Source organism: Humulus lupulus, chromosome 7 (genome assembly GCF_963169125.1).
Source record: "Humulus lupulus chromosome 7, drHumLupu1.1, whole genome shotgun sequence".
In the NCBI taxonomy this organism is placed as follows: Eukaryota; Viridiplantae; Streptophyta; class Magnoliopsida; order Rosales; family Cannabaceae; genus Humulus; species Humulus lupulus.
The window spans coordinates 64,892,722-64,918,852 of NC_084799.1; the positions used below are offsets into that span (position 1 = coordinate 64,892,722).

At 35.2% G+C, this 26,131-nt stretch overlaps 2 protein-coding genes across 2 annotated transcripts; both read right to left on the reverse strand.

The window, feature by feature from the left end:
* Positions 1-6,444: 6,444 nt before the first annotated feature.
* On the reverse strand, positions 6,445-7,827 carry LOC133791795 (uncharacterized). Its single transcript, XM_062229712.1, has 4 exons — positions 7,318-7,827; positions 7,007-7,238; positions 6,846-6,915; positions 6,445-6,655 (listed from the first exon to the last, which is right to left on the reverse strand). The coding sequence occupies exons 1-4, from the start codon at positions 7,825-7,827 to the stop codon at positions 6,445-6,447; spliced, it is 1,023 nt and encodes a 340-aa protein (XP_062085696.1).
* A 654-nt stretch (positions 7,828-8,481) lies between these two features.
* Positions 8,482-9,089, reverse strand: LOC133791796 (L10-interacting MYB domain-containing protein-like). The gene is made up of 2 exons (XM_062229713.1): positions 8,745-9,089; positions 8,482-8,658 (listed from the first exon to the last, which is right to left on the reverse strand). Exons 1-2 carry the CDS (start codon positions 9,087-9,089, stop codon positions 8,482-8,484), a joined length of 522 nt encoding a protein of 173 aa, XP_062085697.1.
* Positions 9,090-26,131: the final 17,042 nt, after the last annotated feature.

Consider the following 26,131-nt stretch of genomic DNA (forward strand, 5'->3'; position numbering starts at 1 on the left):
AGACGATTCTCTCCGCCTCAAAGAATGCGTCAGGGGCCATTCTCCACTGCCAGCCCAAAACGGGGGATCGGGGAACTAGGCATCACCGCCTTTCCTTTCTCCTGCTGGGAGGCCGAGCTTCCAACGTTCTTCTGGGGGAGATTCTTTTTTGGAGCCATTTGATCGCCTAACGAACAAAAGAAAACACTTTAGAAAAGGCGACCCAAGCATGAGGAAGAAGCAATTATTACTTGCACGAGCTGAGGTAAGCCCAACCCGTGGATTGTGGTGCCACGCGGTTCAGTGAACACGCGCTCATACTCCCAACAGATCCCCGATTACTCAGAATTCGTGTGTCAGGAGGTTCAGAATAGAATTTTCCTTGGGGGAAAATTTCAGTAGGCAGAAAATTGCAAAATCGCTTGTGAGGCGTGTTCCCTAAGCTACCCGGTTTTGCACCCAAAAATTCCCAAAACTCCTACCCAGAAATTTTCCCAGGAAAGGCATCCTGAAACCCATATTCTAAAGCGATTTCCTACAACAAATATACCCTAACCTAAAAAGGCTGTCACCCTCCATATCCACAAAACCCAGAAAACTCTTGCATGCGGCTACAGTAAAAAAAAATTTACCTAAGCTACAGTAGCATGTTTTCAAAGCACACAGGGTCGGGAAACTTACAGTGTATGGCTGGGAGGTAGACGAGAGTGTTGCGTTGGTAGGAGCTTCGTCGGTGTATTAGCTTCCAAAGCTTTGGAGAAATCCGTACGCCTAAGCTTCTTGAACGATGAAAATGGCAGCAACATAGTCGAGGGTTTCGTTCTTCGGGAATATGGAGAGGAAAGAGGAAAAGAGGTTTGGAAAATTTCGAATGAAAGGGTGGCCCATGCGTAGGGTGGCCACCCCTTTTTATATGCGTGAAGGATCATGTGTAGAAGGCTCTTGGATGGCCCTGATGAGGGATCCGAGGCCCTCCACTCGAAATACGAAACGACGGCTGGGCATAGGCTAGGCCATTAAATGCGGTTCTCGTAAGACGTACCGTCACCACCCACGATGTTCCACGTATCAGGCGCCTGCTTAAAGAGTGGAATGCGAAGAGTTTGTGGGGAAGTGTAAAAGCCCCTACTGTGGTCTTATATGCGACGTCATATACCACGAGCAGGAGCTTGGGGGGTAGATGTACGCCCTGATTTTCCCACGGGCTGATTAGCAGGCCGAGCTTCAAACTAATCATGGTTAGTCCATAAACATCCCCCAGACCGGAGCTCCTGTCTGGAGGTCGTACCCCCCTTAGCTCGAGGAATCCTCAAGGACTCGCCAAGACTCGCCAGGACTGGAGCAAGGAATCGGAAGGCCGAAGGTCGGGTCAAATGCGCAACTCGTGGTACGAGCTAGATATGGAGGCTATGACCCCTTGTAAAGTCAACACACGCAAGATAAACGTGCATATATCTGATATCACGTGTCCGATATCTCCCTGACTTCTCGGACACACAGCAGGAACGTGCGTGTTCAGACACCCACGGCTGGGTTGGGCCGTGCGGCCCATTATCTCCTTACCTATCGATTTGACCACACTTATGTGTCAGGTTTAGGAATTAATCATGAATGTCACAGAGTTGATATGACAAATAAGAAGGTCACGGGATGACCTCCTTACCAACTTCCAGGTGCCTTCTCCTATAAATATGGAGACCCTGGGAGTTGATAAGGGTTGGAAAAATAATCCCTTGTAAGAAATACTTTGTAACCAAATACTGAGTATAGATCAATAATATTGACTAGTGGAGTAGAAGGATTTTAACCTTTGAACCACTTAAAAACCGTGTATTGAGTCACCCCGTTCGTCCCCTAAGATCATACATCTATTTCGGTTCACGTTTAGCACTAATCCTTTTCTCTCATTCTCTTAATTACCTGTTGGCGAAGAACCGCGTCAACAATAATACATGTCCTCGTCGTCCCTGGGGGCCGGTGGTCCCCGAGAGTTGGATGACCCACTCCTCTCATTAGGGTCCGAATTCACCATAGGCTGCTTTCCAAGGCGTCGGGGGTAGTCAGCTTCATCTAAAATTTCCTCCTCAAGAACTTTGGGATCATTCGCTGCCATTGTTGATTCAGGGAGGCTTTTTTACTAGACTCACACACGTACTGCTTAATGCTCTCAATGAAAGCACCAAATTGTTGACGTTGTTTTTCGTCAACTTAAATAGTAGAGCAATTAAACAAATGAAAAATGGAGCAAATGAATCTAAAGAGGAAGACAAGAAGGTTTTTACTTGGTTCCGCAGTTAATTCTGCCTAGTCCACGAGTCTATGTTATTAAGAGTTGGAGTTTTCTGGAAATTCTTCAGAGATGAATTCTCCAGAGCTTTCTCTCAAGAAAATCAGGAATCCGTCCTTTACAAGTGGGGATTCCTTCTCTATTTATAGAGAATGATGCAGAATTCATTCTCACATATTTCGGGAAGATATTTTGTAAATCAATTGAAATAATGATATTAAATACATTATCTCCTATATACACGGAAATGTCCCATGAAGATCGGGAACGAATAACAGATTAAATGGCATCCCTTAAATATTGGGATTACACAACAATAAATATGTTCACATGTAATGGGCTACCCCAGGTGATTCGTCAGGTCTTCGAGATCAGCGATTGGCATTGAGTCTGTCAGGACTTATGGATCAATCGTGAACCTGCCACCCAACTTCACACTACGCTCGGGATAGGTAGGTATTGTCGAGGTTGTCGTCCCTGAGCTTATACCTCCCGAGCTCGAACTATCTCGCCTGAGGTCATTCGGTAAAAGATATATTCAAGTGTCGTGTCATTGCTCGTCGCGAGCTCAGAGACTATCCGATGTTACACACCCTCGAGGTCGTTGCTTTACTTTAGATGGTTCTACAGCTGGACCATATGATGTTTTCATACATTTCGAGCTTGCACCTGACGAGCCCAGTTTTCAGAGTCGTAACTTCTCATCTCGAAATCTGAGTGTAACAATAAGGATAATGATAATTTAATTTGAAAAAATAAACATTTTATAAAAGTAAGGGCAATTCAGTCAAAATAACATTAATGCCATCTCATTCCATAATATATCAAACGCAATAATACTTATTCAGATTTCAATGTATTTACCAAACAAAGTAATGAAAATTTTATTACATTCCATTCTTATTATTATTATTACCATTATCATTCTAATTTTGTTTTGCAACCAAATGCCACCTAAGTAATAAAAAATAAGTAAATTAATAAAAAATATTATATTAATGTAATTATTAAATATTCTATTAAATATTATTATAATGATATTTTATAATATTTAAATCTATATAAATACAATTAATAAATATCTATTTTTAATAATTTTTGAAAGTATACTCCATTAAATATTTGTAAGACATTTAAAGTTAATAAAATAAACTGTTAATACCAATAATTTTTATTATCTACACATTTTTTACATGGAATATACTTTTTTTATTTCAATGATAACTTTCTAATTTTTTTTAAAATTTGAATAAAGTGAAATTAATTTATGTGTTTGCACCGAATTGAAAACTGAAATATACTGATTAAAAATAAATTACCAACGTGAATAACAGATTCATAACCTAATTAAACATATAATGATTAAAAAAATTATCCAACTTGAATAACATGAGTTGTATTCATAACCCAATTGTTAAAATAATAAGCCAGTTGGACATTCGCTCTAACTCAAACATGTATTAAGATTATATTATCAATGCTAATATCAAATTTAACAAACAAAAAAAGATTAGATGTTATAAATAAAATAAATTAATAATTTGATTGATCAAATATTTATTAAAAATATAATATTATTTTTGTGTTGAATGATCGGTTGTTCATAATGGAAAATAACATTTGCTTATTTATATTAGGGTTGGCAACATGAATATTTAATACACATAATTGCTCTTTTTTTTAAAAAGGAAGACACACAACCCTTTATCTTAGAGGATTTAACTAAAATAACCCTAACATATAAAAAAAAATGCATAAAAAATTATTAATTTTTATTGAATTAAAATTTCAAATATATTTATTTTTAGGTAAAAAATACACACAACAAAAATCTCAATTATATAAAGTAATAAATTTATTCAAAATGTAAACAAAAAGTTTATAATTTCGATTAAAATTTAAAACGTTAAACATATTGTTTATATTTATATATAAATTTGAAATGATAAACAAATAGTTTACACTATGTTTAAGTTGTTTGAAATTGTAAACAAGCAGTTTACTTTTATGTTTAAGTTTGAGTGTTTGTTTATGTTGACTGCGTTTTTAGCCAACGACGTGAGAACGTCAAATACGACGAACCTTCAAGAGAATGTAAACGACAACAGACGGTATAAACAAGAAAAGTAAATAACACAGAATTTTTATAGTGGTTCAGCCCCGATTGTCGGTAATAGCCTAATCCACTTAGAGTTGTGATTTATAAATCTATACTCAAGATCAGATGGACTATGCCAACTGAGTTTCTCCAGTATAAATTGTGAAAATACAAGAATTCTCTCTAATTTCAGCACTTTCTCTCTCTAGAATAGACAGACCCAATTTTATCTCTCTAGAAAGAATAAGCAGAAGGGACCCCCCTCTCATCTCATAAGCTCTCTATTTATAGAGATGGGATCCTCAACTGATATCCCCTCATAATAGGGATATTCTATTATTTACCTAATATTTATATTACAAAATAAACATTCAAAATATAACTGATCCCTAATTTCGAGTGAGGATTGAGTGATTCCCGGATGCTTGGACCGATCCTCACTGAAGTAGTTTTGGGCAGTTTGACGTAGCTTCTCATGCATGTTGACTATTCTTCAATCAAGGTCCAATATGACCTTACACTTTGCTCCTCGGACCAACATGGTCCGAGCCATCTTCTTCCTAGCATATCCTCGGACCAACATGGTCCAAGCGCTCCTGCAGGTGTCTTGCGCGATCGGGGGAGGTCATGTGCGATCGGGGGAGGTTTTATGCGATCGGGCATAATGCCCCTTGGACCTAAATGGTCCAAGCTTCCTTTGCTTAACCAAGGTCCGATCGGACCTTGGTCCTCTCTCTTCGGACCTAGGTGGTCTGAGCCACCACCTCTCCTTGATCAAAAATGGTCCAAGGGCTCTTGCAGGTGTCTTGCGCGATCGGGGGAGGTCATGTGCGATCGGGGGAGGTCTTATGCGATCGGGCATAATGCCCCTTGGACCTAAATGGTCCAAGCTTCCTTTGCTTAACCAAGGTCCGATCGGACCTTGGTCCTCTCTCTTCGGACCTAGGTGGTCTGAGCCACCACCTCTCCTTGATCAAAATGGTCCAAGGTACTCATAAGTACCACGTCCGATCGGGCACACATCCTTCTCCTTAGGCCAACAAGGTTCGAACCTCTTCGCTCAACCAAATGCTCGATCGGGCATTAGGCTTTTCTCCTTAGCTATTTACCTTGGACACGTTCGAGCCAACACTTAGAAAACCTTGGGAGGCTTGCCTCCTGCACACCCTTGGGGTCTCCTAGGACCACACCCTCCTTGGGGTCTCCTAGGACCAACCCTCTTAGCCCTCCTAGGAGGCACTCTCCTAGATGCATTCTCCTTAGCCTCCTAGGATGCATTCTCCAATTTTTGGGTATAACAGTTTATTATTAATATTTTTGTTTGAAATTACCCACACCCATCAAAATAGACCTACAAAAATATATTTATGTAATTTAAAATTACAAACAAGTAGTTTACATTATCATTCATAAAGCCTATGTCTTGTAGAGAAAACAATTTTTTTTCAACAAAATGTAAATATTGGGGTTGTTTGGTAACACTTAAAAAATAGTTTTTTATTTAATTCATTAGAAATTTGAAAATTAAACATATGGTTACGTTTTAAAAAAATTTTAACTCAAAAATAAAAATATTTTTTTGTTTTAGGTTTTTTTTATTTTTATAAAATAAAAATGCGTTTGGTAACCATTTTTGTTTTCTGTTTTTTTAAAATAAAAATGCGTTTGGTAACCATTTTTGTTTTCTGTTTTTTTAAAATAAAAATAAAAATGTGTTTGGTAACTTTTATTTTTATTTTTTGTTTAAAAAAATAAAAAACATGTTTGGTAAATATTTTTTTTAAAATTTTATTTTTTTATTTTTTATTTTCATTTTCTAAACTAAAAAATAAAAATATTTTTTGTGACCACTATTTATTATTTTAAAATAAAAAATAAGAAAGTTATAGTAAAAAAATATCATATTGATAAGATCCAAGTAATCTCAAATTTCAAAACTTAATATCTATCCACGAGATAACACAAAATCAAGAAAGTTTACATAGTAAAACAAAAAAACGTATGAGCTGATAATTGTCCAAACTTAAAGTAAAGTATTAAACGAGTCATAACAATTAACTGATGTATTTACTCAATCTCACTATCGTCGACTAGCTCTCCATATATGATCAGCAATTTGATCACGAACATGAGCCATTTCACATATATGAGTTCTAGAAATACTGAACTCTACACTATCAGTCAAAGTTCTATCCGTGCTTTGTAAAGTAGTGGCCTGTACTTCAGAATTTCCTTCACCTCCATCAAAATATACATATGCTTCTGCATTTGTCCTTATAAAATTGTGAATCCTGCATCAAGCAATGACAATGTACTTTTGTATTCTTAGATCATATGAAGGCATTTGTTTTAGGATTGGAAAGCGAGCCTTCAACACGCCGAAACACCGCTCAATGACATTTCTCAAGGAAGAGTGTCGATAATTGAAAAGCTCTTTTTTTTCCTATGGGATTAAGACCTGTGTACTGGCCCAAATGATACATTTCTCCTCGATATGGTGAAAGAAAATCAGGCATGTTTGTATAACCAGAATCAACAAGATAATATTTTCCTAGTCTAATGATAATTTATGTTAGTTTTTACTTATAGATGTTTAATATAAAATAATGTCAATCAACATAATAAGTTTGATAAATACTTACCTTGGGGCGGCATTAGAAATCCATAATCTGGGTTTGTGGCACATTCTAGAAGAATTCGTGCATCATTAGCTGATCCTTCCCATCCAGGAACAACGTATGTGAACTTCATGTCAAATGAACATACACACATAACGTTTTGAGTTGTATCCACTTTCCGACCTCGATATGGTATTTGTTCATCAATTGGAACATGCGCAGAAATATGAGTCCCATCTATAGATCCAACACAATTCTAAAATACAAAATAAATTATTATAATTTTTTTATTGAATATTGAAAAGAAAGGAAAAAAATAATTCAAATTTTATTACCTTAAAAAATGGATAGTATCTTGGATCGAATCGAATTTGTGGAGGAGTTACATCAAATGAAGGTGGAGTAATTAGTTCTTTGGCTAGACGACGTATTGCCTTTAAAACCTTCCTAAAATAATGAGATGTGGTTGAGATGGAGTGCTGAAATCGTTTAGCAACCACACGATGTCGTTCATTATGGCCAATCACAAATAAGAACATAGCCACTTGTTCTTCAACAGACAGATATCGTGAGTTCTTTAATAAAAAAAATTCTTTTAGAACACCACAAAATAGTTTGAAGACATCTTTGTTCGTTATGAACAAATCATAACACCTACTCCAATGCCCATGCAACACTTCCATAACGTATTCATGGCCTGAAAGAGCTGAATTTCTACAAGGTTGCTTAGATAGATATAATTGATTATATTCCTCGCAAGCAAAATATAACAAAATCTCTCCAAACTCATCATCTGAATCGTCCAGTAAATTATCCTTGTTGAACCGAGCAACGTTCCAAGACATTTTATCTTGATAGTAGAAAAAACTTTTAAATTTTACATTCAATATATAAAAATATATAAACACTCAAAGTCAAACCATAAAACAAAATAAGCAAAACTAGTCATCCAGTCAATAGCTAAACAAAGTCATACAATCAATAGCTAAACAAACTCATCCAGTCAATAGCTAAACAAAGTCATACAGTCAATAGCCAAACAAAGACATACATTCAATAGCTAAACAAAGTCATACAGTCAATAGCTAACAAGGTCATCCAGTCAATAGCTAAACAAAACTAAAGTTAATAGCTAAACAAAGTCTAAACTTTTCACTTCAAATTCAGCAACCAATCTATTATTCTATGCTCTGGCATCTTTAGAAACAATGCTCTAGACACCTCGTTCTCAAACTTCTCAATAGCTTTTGCGTATACTTCTCCACTAATCAATTTGATTAAGAGCTTCAACACTCTCATCCAATAAGTAATGTGATGCAGATGTTGCCATTGATCTCTCTATCAATTATGTCTTTCGCTTTGCAGTTTCATTATATGTTGCCAGTGCATCTGCCAAAGTTGATGAGAACTTTGCTCTTTTTACTGATCGAGAGTTCGAAGTGGCTGTTGATTTACCTCTTCTTTTGCTAACATCCTCATCAAAACCACTTTCTTCATTCCTAGTAGAAGGAAATTATCGAAGTTGCATCATCATCATTAGTATCTCCATCATTAGAAGGACTTAGAGTTGAAGGATGAGCATTGGAACCAGTTGCAGTAGTAGCACCAAAGATAGTGCATAATTTCTCATAAAACTTACAACCTTTCTTTCTAAATCTTTTAGCAGACTTGTTAACCTACATGAAATGAAATTATATTGATAAAATATACCAATACCTATTACAATAAAACAAGCATAAAATCTATTTTAAATAATTTTTACCCGAATAAGTTTATCCCAAACTTCATCAGTCGCACTAACTTCTCCAGTCACTGCATTATATCCCATGCCATTCTCTTTCAGTAAAGACTTAAACTCCTTATGCTTTTGCTTTAATTGATTGTATTTGTTCCTTAGTTGCATATCACTATAATTTCTTCTTGCTCGTGCACAAAGCTCTTCCTTTATATATTTCCATGATTGCTTTGTAAATGTTGTGGTTTTCTTATTTCCCTTTAAAACTTCTTCTTCCATAAGTTCGATGAAAATTTCTTCATGCCTTTGAGTCCAAACAGAAGCCTCATCATTGTTCTCAATAATAAGAACTTCATTATCAATACCTGCCATCTAGGTAAGACCTAAGAATTCAATAAGAATTCTAAATGAAAATACAAGACAATTACTAAAGAAACAACCATTTCAAGAACAATAAGAATTGAAAAAATGATTTAGTTAAAATTACCAAGTAATTCCAATAATACCAATGAAGAGTATCCATATATTCATCAAATTAACAAAATAATACAATGTCATATGAAATAAAAACACACACCAAAAAACATAAAAGGCAGATATTCAACACAACAAAAGATTACTAAAGCAGTACTCTCTAGATACTGTTTCTGGTGATTTGGAATAAAAGGGCTCTGACAACAGGTATTATCACTTCATAAAAGTAACATAATTTTTATTGGCAGCCATGTTTCTGTGTTTAAGAACATAAATTCATTTGATGCAACAAGATTTGTGCAATGAATCCAATTGTCAGGGTTGATTCTTCTCAGAGGAGTTAAGAGAGAGAGAGAGAGAGAGAGGGAGAAAGCATGACTTAAATGTCAGCTTTTGCCTATATGTCCATACAAAGATGAGGCCAAATGAAAATATTATCCAAGCTTTAGTTTGGCTCTTATTTTCAATACAAGCTTTGTTTTGTTCCTAAACAAAACAATCTGAACGGAAAAGTGATTGAACCATATATCTATCAGTTGTTGTTGTTATAATTCAATTCAACATGAATGTGTAGTGTTATATTCCTATATATATATCACACTACTCATCCAAGTTTCCAACCAACCATTCAAGCTAGCTAGCTAATAATATATATCATAAATAATGATAATTGCCAAATAGTATTCAAATGCTATAATAAGATACCTGATAATTATATGTGTAAGGTACATGATTTCATTGACATTTTTTGGGTCAATTAATTGTGTGTACTTTCTATTTATTATTTGATTGATTTTTCAATTCATCAATGTATCAAATGAAACCATTTGAGTCCCCAAAACCTTGTCATAAACCCTGTCGAACTCCTCCAACACTTCACCTAAAAGACCCACTTTGTTTTTCCTAACCAACATTTTTACTAAACGCACCAAGTGCCTATTAAACCTCCCTTCTTTATTAACCCCTTGACTAATCGACCCTTTTCTTCCTCACCCATTGGTGGCTTCTTGGGTTTCTTGGCATCAATTTTTCTACTCATCTTCTTGTGTTCGGCTTTTGACTTTTGAACTGACCTAACCAACGTTCCCTCCTGGTTGCTAGCCATTAATCTTTTGTTTTCCTAAAAATGGGTTCCTGGTTGCTACTCATCAAAACCATTTTCCTAAAAATGTTCGAGCAGAATAGATAAAACCCAAAGCAGCATAAACTATAAACCTAGAAAATAAATTCTCTCTTTTCTTCTCTTTTGTTTTGGTTCTTTCAATATTCATACAAACACACTTAAATTTCACATAACTTAATGTTTTCTACTCGTTGTGGAAATGGGTTTTTCATTTCAAGGCACCCTAAAGAGAAGAACCATAAAAGAACACATAAAAGTGGTTGATATTGTTTTCTTAGGAACCAAACAAACAAAGAGTCTGGGAGAACAAATTAGTGAATTTTCGTATGAAAGAAAATTGAAAGTAGAAATAACTGAGGAAGTTGAGAATGATTATAGAGTGGAAGGTGTTTCGGTGAGTTGGACAGAGTCAGAAGCTGAGGATGAGTGAGATATGTTTATGTTCAGATTTGATCTTCCCTTGTCTAATCTAAATATAATACAAAATTTCAAGGAACTCATGTTGTCAATCAAAGTACAATATTACAAAAAAATATATATAAATCAAGAATCCAAAAGAGGTTCAAACCCAAAAGAAAGAAGAAATATGTACCTGTGAATTAAGAATACACTGAGCTTAGCTAAAACCTCAGAGTTGAGACCCAAATCACGGAGAGCAATGAGCCCTGTCAATTATATTGGACAAGAGAAAAAATGGAGGAAAATCACAAACCCTAATCCCAAACAAAATCAGAAAAAGAGATTGAGAAGAAGAAGAAGAAATCATATGAGGGAGAGACATGAAAGAGATGGTGTACCTGAAGAAAATTTGGAGAGACCTATGAGAAGCCATTGAAGCTTGAGAAAGGTCTTTGTACACGAGCTTGAGATGGGAGAAAAAAAATTGGTTTAAAAAAATTTTGAAAGTATGAAAATGGTGTTTTCAAAATTTTGTCAATTTTAATTAAAATTTAAAAAATTAAAAATAAGTTTAAAAAAATTTTAACTCACCGAACATGTTTTTCGGTGTTGTTATCAAAATTTTTATTATTTAATAAAAAAAACTATTTAAAAAAAATTACCGAACAGGGCCAATGTGTTTGATAACGCTATTTTTATTTATTATTTTTTAAAATTTTAATTAAAATTTATTAAATTTTTCACTTTTAAATTTTTTTTAAACAGTTTTCATTTTTTTCTTCTCTTCTTCAAGCCAACACCTTATATTGTTAAACAAAAAATAAAAATAAAAGTTATCAAACACATTTATTATTTTTTGTTTTTTAAAAAAAAAATAGTTACCAAACATGTTTTTATTTTTTAAAAATAAAAAATAAAAAATAAAATAATATTTTCATTTTTGTGTTTAAAAAATTCAAAAACAAAAATTTTACCAAATGGGCCTATGGATTTACTCTTTATTATTTATTTTAATGAAATTGTAAACAATGAGTTTACTATTTAATAAAGTGAGAGTGAAATGCCTATGAAGCTTATATCTTGTAGAGACAACAAAAAATTTTATTTCAACAGAAATGTAAACAATACTGTTAAATTATTTATTTCAATGAAACTATAAACAATGACTTTTTTCTTTAATAATTTATTTTAAAAATTCTAAATTTTCTAAACATTATATTTGAAATTATTAGTATAATTGACATTAAAAAATTTCATTATAATTTTGTTTAAAACATTAAAAAAACGAAAAAAAAATAATCATTTATATTTGAAAGTGTGAATAAATAAGTATTTTATTTGACTAAGAGATTAATAAGAGTGTTAGAGAATGTGAAATTTAGAAATTTGATAAAAAAAAAAAATCTAAGCATGAGAGTTTAAAGCAACAAGTAGAAACAAAATTTATAAGAACGATTAAATTACTAAAAAAAAATGATATTTTGGGAATTTTACTATAAAAAAACAAGTATTAGTAAGGAAATTATTTTAGAAAAATTGAGCAATTCTATGGAGTGATATGGGAAAAGGGGCATTGGTGGCCATTTCTGTTTTGTATTGAAGATTGTATGGTAGGTCATAAATTGGGAGTAATAATTTGACATGCAAGTGATATACTTAAGCATACTTAGAGCATCTCAAATGGAGTGTCAAAAATGTAATAAATTGATATATTTTAGCACATTCTAAAAAACTACAACTTCATAGTGTTCGGTGCCAAATTTGGCACAATAAATTCTAATTTATTTATTTATTATAATATCACTAATTATTATGATTCATTAATTATTATGAAATTCACTTTCTTTATTTGCCATTATTGACTCGATTTTCTTTCAATTAATAAAAATAAAAGAGAGCTAGTAGAAAGAAATAAATCAAAACACGGGCTTATATGAAACCCAGTCCACGAGTCACTTGTATTAAGAAAATATCATCAGAATCACAAGCTCTTTAGGATTTATAGCTTGGGCAGATGATAGTCTTTCTTAAAGGTAAAATGGGAGTCCAAAATCTAAGGCTTTCCCTCCCTACAAATGACCAATTCATGCCCTATTTATAGGCGACGTGAGGGTAGCAAATGGGCTGCTAGCCTTAACAAAGAAATAAACGTTTACATTCATCTCCACATTTTGTGAGAATTACCTATTACATAATAGTACTCTACACGTGTCACTCAGCTATTGGCCTAACTGGCTTCTAGCCTAAAAAGGGGGTGGTCCTCGAAATCCTAACGTAATGGCACCAGAGACCATTCCTCCAATCAAGTCTGTGTTGAGCTTGTACTGTGTGGTCCCCAGATCTCCGAAAATCTCCCTATACCATTAACGAGATTTCTCGGGCTCTCTCAGAAGCTGACGTGAAGGCCTTCTTCCTGGACCTGATCTTTGGGACCTCCCAAGGAGTTATGTTTCGGGGATTCACGAAGGGTTCTGAGGTCCTTCCTCGGATGTCTGGTAGTTCATGTACTGATGATTCATCGGCGAGGTAATCCACCCCCGAGGACTTCTCGGGAGATATGCCATATATGCCGCCATATGTTGCTTATTGCTGACGTGGACGGTAGGTCGTAAAAGGTCTGGAACAACCATATTGCCATATATTTTTGCAATAAAAAGTGAAAAAGATGATAATTGTTGTATATTCTCAATAAATATTAAATGACTATTAATAATAATAATTTTTTTTTTGTTACTTAATTTGCATCTTGTGCATTGGAGTACAATTACAAATAGTAGGTCAAATATATCATTAATTTCATTTTTTATGTCAAATTTAACACAAAATTTACATCATGCACTAAAATGGTCTTAGTACCAAATTTAGTGTAATTTTTGGTGTATGTTAAATTGAGTATAATTTTTAGCATTATAAGGAAAAATTATTTTTCTCAATTGTGCGATTTTATAACATTGCTCCAAAAATTTAACACTATATTAAAAATACTTTTAAAAATAAAGTGTTTACCGACAAATCTATCTATAATTTTTTTTTATAACATATATATATTTAAATCTTTATTTTAAAAAAACACAATTTTTAAACCAATTTTTATAATGTTTTAATACAAGAATAAAAAACTTTTAAAACTTTATGGGATTTTCACACAACTCATTACAATATTATTTTATATTACCATATTAATACTAATTATACTAATTCCATTTTTATATACAAATCTTAACCAATTTTAGATTTTAATTAATAGGATTCTTTTTTTTATTTATGATTTTATTTTATATTTTTTAAATATTATTTATTGTAAAGGGTGAAAAAATGGATTTGTAATCAAAACTTCCCATTTGATAACCTTTTTACATTCTACTTTATTTCAAAAAATTAAATCACATGTGCCAAAAACTCAAACCACGCAAGCCTCTCTCTATTCCATCTATTTCCAACAAAAAACTCAAACCCCCAAACCTGTCTTTCTTCTTCCTCTTCCAGTCCCATGGTTTCAACTAGGAGTGTTGGTGATACACTCTCCACAGAGTCGCCGGAGAAGGAGAATGATATGGAGGTTGCGTCAGAATCCGAGGAAAGTGATGAGTGTTGGGGTTTTATGCCCTAATTAAAACTCAATTTCTTTGTAATCTAATTTATTATCAATAAAAGAATAGAAATTAATCTTGACTTGGTCAATCACTTTGCTCACATGGTTTATTTTCATAATTATTTATTTAATATAAACTTCTATTAAATCCTGAGCATATAGCTAATCATAATTATAGTGACGTAATCACAGTGGAATATAAATATGATAATATGTTCAAAATAAATTAGTTATAAGATTAGTTAGTGCACAGGATTCACACTGACTTGCCAATCTACGATATGATCTACTTACACATTGTAGTGTTATGTTCTTTCCAAAACATTAGCAAAGTAGATAAGACCGGATGTATTTGTTACATCAGATTGGACTGATATTGACAGTAGATAGGATAAGTAAAAATACCGTAATTATTTATTCTAGGCATATCATATAGTTGACCATAGGTGTAATGACCCAACTACTCTAGACTTTGGATCATTAATGACTACTATACATAGACACTAATCTTTAAGAAAACGTACATATGAAATAAACATTTCTTCATTAGAACTTGTATAACAAATGTTAAACTTCATATAATTCAAAGTATGATATGGGATCCCATTGTTTTAAAAATAAAAACATAACATAACTAAAATAAATGGGTTACAAAATTAGATGCAGAAATACATAAAAATCATAATTAAAAAACTAAAAAGAAAATTCATCCTCGAATCGTTCACGCAGTCCACCGATGTCATTCTCCCTCAATACACATTTCCAAGCTGCCAAGAACCTTCCCGCTGCCATAGCTATTTGCCTGCACATATAAACATAAAGGAATGTGCCTAATGCCCAGCAAGGAAAATCTACTACAAGCATGAAACATAATCATACACATAAACTATAAGCTATAAACATATATGTATAAAGATGTACATCATATAAGACTATATTATTAATGGCCATTAAAACATGTGATAAACCATCTACGTCCCCTTTCTAATATCTAAGGTAGGTTAGATCACATAGTAGGTTTATGATAACCCATCTACATCCCTTGTCTAATATTTGAGGTAGGGTAAATCATAACCATGAAACATAAGAAAACATAACATATTATATTATAGCATAACTTATCATAACATATAAGCATATAAAACTATCCTATTTTCCTTACCAATATACCGGGATGATGAGAACAAAGTCGGGATTTTGGAACACTCCTAAATACCATAATGAGAAGGTGGGTATTTCTAAAAGAAGAAGAAGAAGAAGAAGAGAATGAACTAAACCATTTGAGAAAGATACATACCAACAAGAACCTCAAGTTCAAAGAACTTAGATGCCTAACCAAGAGTTAGGATTTGAGTAGAGAAAAACTATTAAGAACAATACAGAAAGGAACTAGAATTAGGAATACCTTGAATGCTTCTATGACCGAACTACACCTTGAAACCGAAATATACTATAAACCTTACTTCCCAAGTGTTTAATAAGCTTATAATGATTAAGCTTATAACCCCAACCCAAGTGTTTAACACTCTAAAGTAATCCTAGCAGATTGTAGGCTCTGAACTCACCTTGATGAATGAAGAAATGGTTGGGTACTAGGTCCTATTTATAGAGTTCAAGAATGAAAATATCTTCATTTAACTTGAATAAAATAATGGGTTTTTAATTGAAAAACATTTGAATAATCGTTCAGCAGAGGCTGAAGACTCGGTCAGAAAGATTCTGGACTTATTAAGAGGTTAAGGAATAAAATGAGCTCGGTTTCAAAATTGCTCAAAATTCATGCACCATAGCCGATATATCGCCCATGCTAGGCGATATATCGCCTGGGATGATATACTCAAGGCTCGTCGAGGTTGTCGTGCGAAGCTACGTGTTTTTCGTATCCCCGTATGGCGATATATCGCCCCCTATAGTTGCAATATATCGTCATACGCTGAAATATTATACACGTAATTACACTTTTTCAGCCTATTTTGAATTAAGTAAACAGCCTTGACTAAGGTCCTTTAACGATTTCAAAGCTGCTGGCAGACTCTAGGATTTCAAATATTACTCTTAATAAACTTATTCCTCAAAATACTTAATTTCTCATTAAACCTACACATGACAAGTGTTAATATCTTATTGGGTCTATCTAAACCTTATAGTATAATTAATATCATCTTCATAATCAATCATATTAATCAAACCTTAGGTTATAATTAATATTCTTAAACTATAGGTTAAACTTATAAAATCTACAAGTGTGACTATGAGTGTCCAACTAAGTCCCGGCTTGAACTAAAATCCACAGTAATAAACATACTATAACTACTATTAGCTATTACTACTACTACTACTACTACTACTACTACTATCTAACTAGCTAAGTAAAGTTCTTGGACTCTACAATTCTCCCCTACTAAAAAGAATTTCGTCCTCGAAATTTACATACCAAACAATTCTGGATACCGGCCTTGCATGTCCTCTTCCAACTCCCACGTTGCCTCTCGTTCAGAACTATTACTCCATAGGACTTTGACTATCGGAAAACTCTTGGACCGTAACTGCTTCATTCCTCTATCTAGGATGCTAACCGGTCGTTCCTCGTAACTCAAGTCTTTCTGGAGTGCTATCGTGTAGTATTTGAGGACGTGAGATGGCTCTGACACATACTTGCGTAACATTGAGATGTGGAACACGTTGTGACTATCTGCTAGGGCTGGCGGTAGGGCTAATCTATACGTAACTGCTCCCACTTTGTCCAATATCTCTAAAGGACCTATAAATTAGGGACTAAGTTTGCCTTTCTTCCCAAACCGCTTCACACCTTTCATAGGAGATATCTTCAGAAAGACTTGATCTCTGACTTTGAATTCCACATCGCGTCGCTTGGCATCCGCATAGCCCTTCTAACGGCTTTGAGCAGCAAGTATACGCTGTCTAATTAGTGCTACTTCTTCTTGAGTTTTTATAACAGCTTCGGGACCGAGAAGCTGCCTTTCTCCTACTTCGTCCCAATGCAACGGTGATCGGCACCTTCTTCCATAAAGAAACTCATAAGGTGCCATGTCGATCATTGACTGGTCTATTGTTGTAGGAGAACTCTATCAGCAGCAAGTACTTATTCCATGATCCTCTGAAATAAAGTACACAAGCGCGTAGCATATCCTCTAAAATATGAATCGTACGCTCGGAATGCCCGTCTGTCTGAGGATGAAAAGCTGTACTAAGACTTAACTTAGTACCCATGGCTTGCTGTAAACTTCCCCAAAATCTCGATGTAAACACCGATCCTCTATCTGACACTATTGTCTTGGGGATTCCATGCAACCGTACTATCTCTTGGACATATATGTCTGCGCACTAATCCGCTGTGTATGAAGTCTTAACAGGCAGGAAATGAGCCGACTTGGTTAGTCTATCTATTACCACCCAAGTCAAATCATGCTTCTTACTTGTTCGTGGCAAACCTGTCACAAAATCCATAGCTATATCATCCCACTTCCATTCTGGTACGCTAAGCGGTTGCAATAAGCCTGCAAGCCGCTGATATTCTGCTTTCACTTGCTGGCATACTAGACATTTATACACAAACTCCGCTATGTCCTTCTTCATCCCTGGCCACCAATAGATTTCCTTGATGTCATGAGTCATCTTGGTCGACCCTGGGTGAACTTAGTACGGGGTACTGTGCGCTTCTTCTAGAATCGTCATCTTAATCCTTTGATCATTCGGCACGCATCCTGATCCTTATATCTCAATAACCCTTGACCAAATATTGAGAAATGTGTGGCCTTGCCTTCTCTAACTGCATCCATATGTATCGCTAGTGTGTCTTCATGCCCTTGCCCAATTCGTATATCTTCTAGCAGATTTGACTGGATAGACAAATTAGCCAGCTTACCGACAACTATTTCTATTCCGGCACTGATCAACTCCTGATGTAGTGGCTTTTCTATTCCTGCTAGTGTTGCTAAACTTCCATAATGCTTCCTACTTAGTGCATCGGCAACTACGTTTGCCTTTCCCGGTGGTATAAAATTTTGAAGTCGTAATCCTTCACTAACTCTAACCACTTACGCTGCCTCATGTTGAGCTCCTTTTGAATAAAGAAGTACTTTAAACTTTTGTGGTCCGTATAAATCTCACACCGTTCTCCGTAAAGATAATGGCGCTAGATTTTCAACGCAAAGATCACCGCTGCAAACTCCATATCGTGTGTTGGATAGCGTTGTCCATACTCCTTCAGCTGTCGTGAGGCATAGGCTATCACCTTGTCATTCTGCATCAGCACGCTACCCAACCCTTGCTTCGATGCATCGCAGTAGACTATGAACTTATCATTGGGTGTCGGTACACAGAGTACTGGTGCTGAGCACAGCTAGTCCTTAAGCAACTGGAAGCTTTCTTCACATCTATCATTCCAGTTGAATCTTTGCTATTTCCGGGTCAGGTTGGTGAGTGGAGTGGCTATCTTAGAAAAGCCTTCTACGAACCTCCTATAATAACATGCTAATCCCAGAAAGCTTCTTACTTCGGATGCGTTCTTTTGTCTTGGCCAATCCTTCACGGCCTCTACCTTTGATGGGTCTACTGCAACTCCATCCTTGGATATAATGTGCCCGAGGAACGCCACTTGCGAAAGCCAAAACTCACATTTCTTGAACTTGGCGTAGAGTTGATGCTCCTTTAATCGTGACAAAATCAATCTCAAATGTTCCTCGTGCTTTACTTCATCCTTGGAGTATACTAAGATATCGTCGATGAACACTACGATGAATTTATCTAAGTAGTCCTTGAAGACCCTATTCATCAAGTCCATAAACGCGGCTGGTGCGTTGGTAAGACCAAAAGACATAACTAAGAACTCGTAGTGCCCATAACGAGTTATAAAAGCTGTCTTAGGAATATCTTCTCCCCGCACCTTGAGCTGATGGTACCCAAACCGTAAATCTATCTTTGAAAATACGGTCGCACCTTGGAGTTGATCAAACAAGTCGTCAATCTGGGGTAGCGGGTACTTATTCTTAATCATTACTTTATTCAGCTCGCGGTAGTCTATGCACATCTGCATGCTTCCGTCCTTCTTCTTCACAAATAGAACCGGTGCTCCCCATGGCGAATGGCTTGGCCTAATAAAACCCAAGTCTAGGAGTTCTTGCAGCTGCGTCTTTAACTCCTTGAGTTTCGTAGGTGCCATCCGGTATGGTGCCTTGGAGATAGGCTCGGTGCCCAGTACTAATTCTATTGTGAAATCAATTTCCTGAGTCGGCGGCAATCCTGGTAAATCATCGGGAAATACTTCTGGGAATTCTCTTACAATGCAAACGTCTCCAACCTTAAGTGGTGTTTCCTTTACTACATCTTTGATGCTGCCTAAGAATGCTTAACACCTTTTTTCTATCATCCTTTGAGCTTTGAAAGATGATATTAGCGGTGTACGTAGTCCGGAAATTTGTCCCATGAAGCATAATTTCTGGCCGTCAGGAGTCTCCAACATCACCTTCTTGTGTTTGCAGTCGATGGTTGTGCCATGTCGTGCTAGCCAGTCCATGCCTAGTATCACGTCGAAGTCCTTGATCTCCAGTTCTATCAGGCCTCCTTCTAGTTCCGCGTCCTCAATCTTGATCGGTATGCCTCGTACTATCCATGATGATAGAACTACTTTACCCGAAGGCAACTCGGTTACAAACCTAGTTCTAAATCTTTCACAAGGTTTGTCTAGTTTTTCTATCATTCCTAACGAGATATACGAATGAGTGGCTCCCAAATCAAATAATACAGAACATATATTATTGAGGATAGAAACTTGACCTGTGACCACCTTATTGCTAGCATCAGCCTCTCCTTGGGTTAAGGCAAAAATCCTGGCAGGAACCATCTTATCTTCCTTTTTCCCTTCTGTCTTGAGCTAAGGACATTCTTTCTTTCGGTGTCCCTCTTGAACACAGTTGTAACTTCCTTTGTTGTTTGCCCAGCATTCCCCAGGATGTTTCCTTTGGCACTTAGCACATGGTAGGTATTCTACATAACCCGACCTACTTCCTCCATTATTTTTCCGTGCCCTTTTATCGTTGTCGGACTGTTTGTTGTCAGGATGCCTTCTTTTCTGACCATTGTTGTTGTTGTGATTGTTGTTCCGACTTGTCCGAGATTGACCCTGCTGTCTAGGCTCAAGCTTACTGGCTTCTTCTTTACTAACATTAGCCTGCATCCTTTCTACTTCTATTGTCGTCTCTAGAACATCGGCATAAGTAGTGTTTCCTGGGTTTTCTAACTTAACCCCTAGCTCGATCTTTGGTCGAAGTCCTCTAACGAACTTAGACACCCTCAGATAGTCAGTTGGAACCATTTCCGGTGCGAACTTAGCCAAATGGTCAAACTTCCGAGCATACTCTGCAACTGATAAACTCCCTTGCTTCAAGCCAGTGAACTCCTCAACTCTTGAAGCGATTACAGCCGAATTATAGTACTTTTTGTGGAACAGCTCCACAAATCGAGTCCAAGTCATGGTGGCAACATCATGAGTCTGCTGGACTAAGTCCCACCATATCCTGGCATCTTTCCTGAGCTAGGACGAAACGCAGGATATGCGATTCGCGTTGCTGAGGTTCATGTGCATCAGGATTGGCTCCACATATCTTAGCCATTCTTCTGCCTCAAAGGGGTCTGTAGTCCCTTCAAATTTCAGAGCGTGTTGCTTACGGAACTGCTCGTAAACTGGCTCCATGTGTTGTATTGGATACGTCGCATAATTCGCCACTGGCCATCCCCCATATGTACCAACTTGTTGGGGTGCTGAGGCCATTTGCTGTGGCTGTGGCTGCGGCAGAGGCGGAGGCTGAGTCTGGGGCTGAGCCTGTTGTCGTTGTTGCTGCAATAGTTCCTCGACTTGTTGTCCCAGTCTGGCGATCTCCGCAGTGTTGTCAGTTGGTGGTGGCGGCGCGCTGTGGCTGGCAGTAGCACGCACTCCCCTTCTGCGAACCGGAAGGGCTTCATTGTTCACCAGAGCAGCGTTGGAGGCATTTCTATTGGTGTGAGCAGATCTTCGGAGCGACATCGCAGCAGAGTTCTAACAGTTGAGAGAAACATGTCAAAACTTACCCTAATAGGCTCTAAGGGAAAAACTTAATCTAATCAAACATATCTCGGACCTATTGATTATGACTTCTTATGAAAGTTATATAAGTCTTCTTTATTATTAGAGTGGGTTTCTATAATTAGAAAAACAAGCCATCTTTATTATTTTCTAAGTTTGTTTCTAATCATCCTATATGACTTAATTCTCAGGCTCGAAACTCATCTTTGTTCCAAAGTTAACCATATTGAGGGAGGGCTGGGATCAGTAAAATCGTTCCCACTACTATGGCCCCCTAACTCTCAATATAGAAACTTGGTTCATTGATTTGTATCCACCTTCACCGAACTTAGTCATTATTTATTTTATTTATTATTTATTATGATTGTGAAAGAAAATCAAACTCATACATGATAACAAAATAACCATGATATTAATTTGGAAAAAAAAAAAGTTTTCACTATTTACAACCAAAAAAAAGAAACAAATAATAAATTAAAACAAACAATGAAACTAATTATTCTAAAAATCGAGATCTTCTATATCTGATCCTTCATCTAGCATATCATCATCTAACTCCTCATAGTCCTCATTATCATGCGCCTCAAAATTCCCTTGAGGAAGGTTCGTAAAAATTCTATGCTTTTGCTCATTTGTAAACTGAAATTCTGTTTTTGAAGTGAACCTAATTAAGAGAAAATAGTATCTCATTGCTACCGGGAATTCATCTTCATTATCCATTGTTTCCCATATTTCCTCTAAGGCTGCAATTACGGTATGATAATCTCTAAATAGTCTAATTACTAAAATGTATTTCTCCGTTGCTCTCATCATGATCTGCTTAGATTCTTGGAGGTGACATATTTCTCTGTGGAACAAAACCAGCCTCCAAGTGATTCTTTCTAGAACTCTTACAGTATTTTTCAGTTCCCTAATTCTTTTTAAAGCCTTAATGGCTCAGATATCCTCATAAGTTAATGCTTTGTTCATTCTTAACTAAAACATAAAGGCCAAAATCGTTAGCAACACATATAAACATAATAACTATAACTTAAATACTTACTTGGCGGTCAGATTCGGAGCTTTGAGTGTGTGTATCGAGGAGAACTTCAAGCGAATGAACCATTTCTCTGATACCAACTGTAACGACCCAACTACTCTAAACTTTGGACCATTAATGACTACTATACATAGACACTAATCTTTAAGAAAACGTACATATGAAATAAACATTTCTTCATTAAAACTTGTATAACAAATGTTAAACTTCTTAAACTTCAAAGTAGGATATGGGATCACATTGTTTTAAAAATAAAAACATAACATAACTTAAATATATGGGTTACAAAATTAGATGTGAAAATACATAAAAATCATAATTAAAAGACTAAAAAGCAACTTCATCCTCGAATCGTTCATGCAGTCCACCGATGTCATTCTCCCTCAATACACATTCCTAAGCTGCCAAGAACCTTCCCGCCGCCATAGCTATTTGCCTGCACATATAAAACATAAAGGAATGAGCCTAATGCCCAGCAAGGAAAATCTACTACAAGCATGAAACATAATCATACACATAAACTATAAGCTATAAACATATATGTATAAAGACGTACATCATATAAGACTATACTATTAATGGCCATTAAAACATGTGATAAACCATCTATGTCCCTTTTCTAATATCTGAGGTAGGTTAGATAACATGGTAGGTTTATGATAACCCATCTACGTCCCCTGTCTAATATTTGAGGTAGGGTAAATCATAACCATGAAACATAAGAAAACATAACATATTATATTATAGCATAACTTATCATAACATATCAACATAACATATAAGCATATAAAACTATCCTATTTTCCTTACCAATATACCGGGATGATGAGAAAAAAGTCGGGATTTTGAAACACTCCTAAATACCATAATGAGAAGGTGAGTATTTCTAAAAGAAGAAGAGAATGAACTAAACCATTTGAGAAAGATACTTACCAACAAGAACCTCAAGTTTAAAGAACTGAGATGCCTAACCAAGAATAAAGAGTACTGAGTTAGGATTTGAGTAGAGAAAAACTATTAAGAACAATACAGAAAGGAACTAGAATTAGGAATACCTTGAATGCTTCTATGACCGAACTACACCTCGAAACCGAAATATACTATAAACCTTACTTCCCAAGTGTTTAATAAGCTTATAATGATTAAGCTTATAACCCCAACCCAAGTGTTTAACACTCTAAAGTAATCCTAGCAGCTTGTAGGCTCTGAACTCAGTTTGATGAATGAAGAAATGGTTGGGTACTAGGTCATATTTATAGAGTTCGAGAATAAAAAGATCTTCATTTAACTTGAATAAAATAATGGGTTTTTAATTGAAAAACATTTGAATAATCGTTCAGCAGAGGCTGAAGACTCGGTCAGAAAGATTTTGGACTTATTAAGAGGTTAAGGAATAAACTGAGCTCGGTTTCAAAATTGTTCAAAATTCATGCACCATAGCCGATATATCGCCCATGCTAGGCAATATATCGCCTGGGTTGATATACCCGAGGCTCGTCGAGGTTGTCGTGCGAAGCTACATGTTTTTCACCCCATATGGTGATATATCGCCCCCTATAGTTGCGATATATCGGCATACGCTGAAATATTATACACGTAATTAGACTTTTTCAGCCTATTTTGAATTGAGTAAACAACCTTGACTAAGTCCTTTAACGATTTCAAAGCTACTAGCAGACTCTAGGATTTCAAATATTACTCTTAATAAACTTATTCCTCAAAATACTTAATTTTGTCATTAAACCTACACATGACAAGTGTTAATATCTTATTGGGTCTATCTAAACCTTATAGTATAATTGATATAATCTTCATAATCAATCATATTAATCAAACCTTAGGTTATAATTAATATTCTTAAACTATAGGTTAAACTTATAAAATCTACAAGTGTGACTATTAGTGTCCAACTAAGTCCCAGCTTGAACCAAAATCCACAGTAATAAACATACTATAACTACTATTATCTATTACTACTACGACTACTACTACTACTATCTTACTAGCTAAGTAAAGTTCTTGGACTCTACAATAGGTCAATTCAATCTCAATTCTGAGTGGTTAGTATTCTAACTGATTGTATTATTTGAGTTTTTTTACTTGTTTGTTACCTGCTTACCCTACGGACTAGCCCATACTTACATTTGGGAACTCGGTAGTATAATTGAGTGGGAGTGTTAATCATAGATATGAACATCTATAGCTTTTGATGAAGAAGTAAAACGATGGTTTCCTTTTAGTTTGGTTTGATGTGCTAAATGATAGAGATCTCATTTCAGCAATTAATATTAGTTTACTGAAATGTCATTTATAAGGAACTAAGTGTTTTAAGGATAAAATACAATGAGGGGTAGCACAGTTAGTCGCATCTCATTGTAGACCGTCTATAGAGGATTGAGTGATAGTTATGGTTGTGACAATGGATAATTAATAACGTATCTATATTTTTTATAGAGCGTTCTATGAATTCAAGAGTGCAATTCTGAGTCTTTAGTGGAATCACGAGGAATTAATAAGTTAGTAAATTTAATTGTTAAATTTATGATAACTTATTGGAGATTGATTTATAGGCCCATGGTCCCCACTGTACTTTGGATAAAATCATCTAGATAGTCTCAATTAATATTTAATTATCAATTAAAATTATTAAAGTTGACCAGGTCAATTTTGGATAGTTTCACAGAGTTGTGCAATTTAGAGAAGAAAAGAGATTTTATGGCAGATTTATTATTTAAGACAAATTGGTGTTTAAATTAATAAATATGTTTAAATCAAGGTTCAAATTATAAATAATTAATTTGATGAAGGATTTAAATAATTATTTAATTAATTAATCAATAGAAAATAATATGGGCCTTGATTTTAAGTCCAACGGGCTTATAATTGAATGGGAAACTTCACGGGCCTAAAGCCCATGAGAATTTCAACCTAAAGGTTGATACTGCCTATTATTTTATTGACTTTTTAATTAAAATAAGTGACCTAATTAAGCCTATAAAAAGAATGTTAAGTGAGAGTTGAAAAGGGAGATGTTTTAGATGATCAGAAGATCTATTCTTGATGCTTTAGGGTTTTAGACTCTCTCTACAACAAAAGTCATTTTTCTAAGCCTCAATATTCTCTTCTCTTCTTTTCTCTGTATCTATCTCATGTGTTGATAATTTCCCACTCTAGTCTAGGTGATTCTAAGGATACTTTGGAAAATTGTGCAGAATTTGAAGATCGGTTCAGTTTCTTGGTGATACCCTGCAACAAAAATGATTCAAGGGTTAGAGAAATTGAAGGAAAGACTTATTCGTTCCGCTGCACATAATGTAAGTGTTCTTACCATTATCTTTGTTTAATTAAATTATAGAAACATGTTCTATGTTTTCTTATATTAATTTGTTTAATATAAGATTTATATGAAAATAAATAAGATCATGTATAAGTTTTCCCAACAATGAGAATAGAGAGTCACCCCCTAGTGTGAAGATGCATGCTTCTCAGATGAAGAAGAAAACCCGTTCACTGCCCTATGTTAACAGTCGCTCTAAGAAGAAGATGAAAATGGTGGAGGAGGCGGATGTGGTTCTAGACACGGGATTTTATTCCGATGATGTCCCCAATTCCCCATTGATCAAGGTTTTTTGTTTAAAGTTCACAACTTTTTTTTTCAAAAACCATAAACGTATCATCACTTTTTTCAGTTTATGTTTATTTTTTG

Bases quoted from the DNA above. Each gene is read 5' to 3' on its own strand.
- LOC133791795 (XM_062229712.1), bottom strand. From the start codon at position 7,827: ATGTCTTGGAACGTTGCTCGGTTCAACAAGGATAATTTACTGGACGAT. The intron at 7,239-7,317 runs GTAATAAAATTT...TTTGTATTTTAG, and splicing joins GATACTATCCATTTTTTAAG to AATTGTGTTGGATCTATAGA. The intron at 6,656-6,845 runs GTATCATTTGGG...TGCTTGATGCAG, and splicing joins TCACCATATCGAGGAGAAAT to GATTCACAATTTTATAAGGA.
- LOC133791796 (XM_062229713.1), bottom strand. From the start codon at position 9,089: ATGGCAGGTATTGATAATGAAGTTCTTATTATTGAGAACAATGATGAG. The intron at 8,659-8,744 runs GTAAAAATTATT...CATTTCATGTAG, and splicing joins TTTGGGATAAACTTATTCGG to GTTAACAAGTCTGCTAAAAG.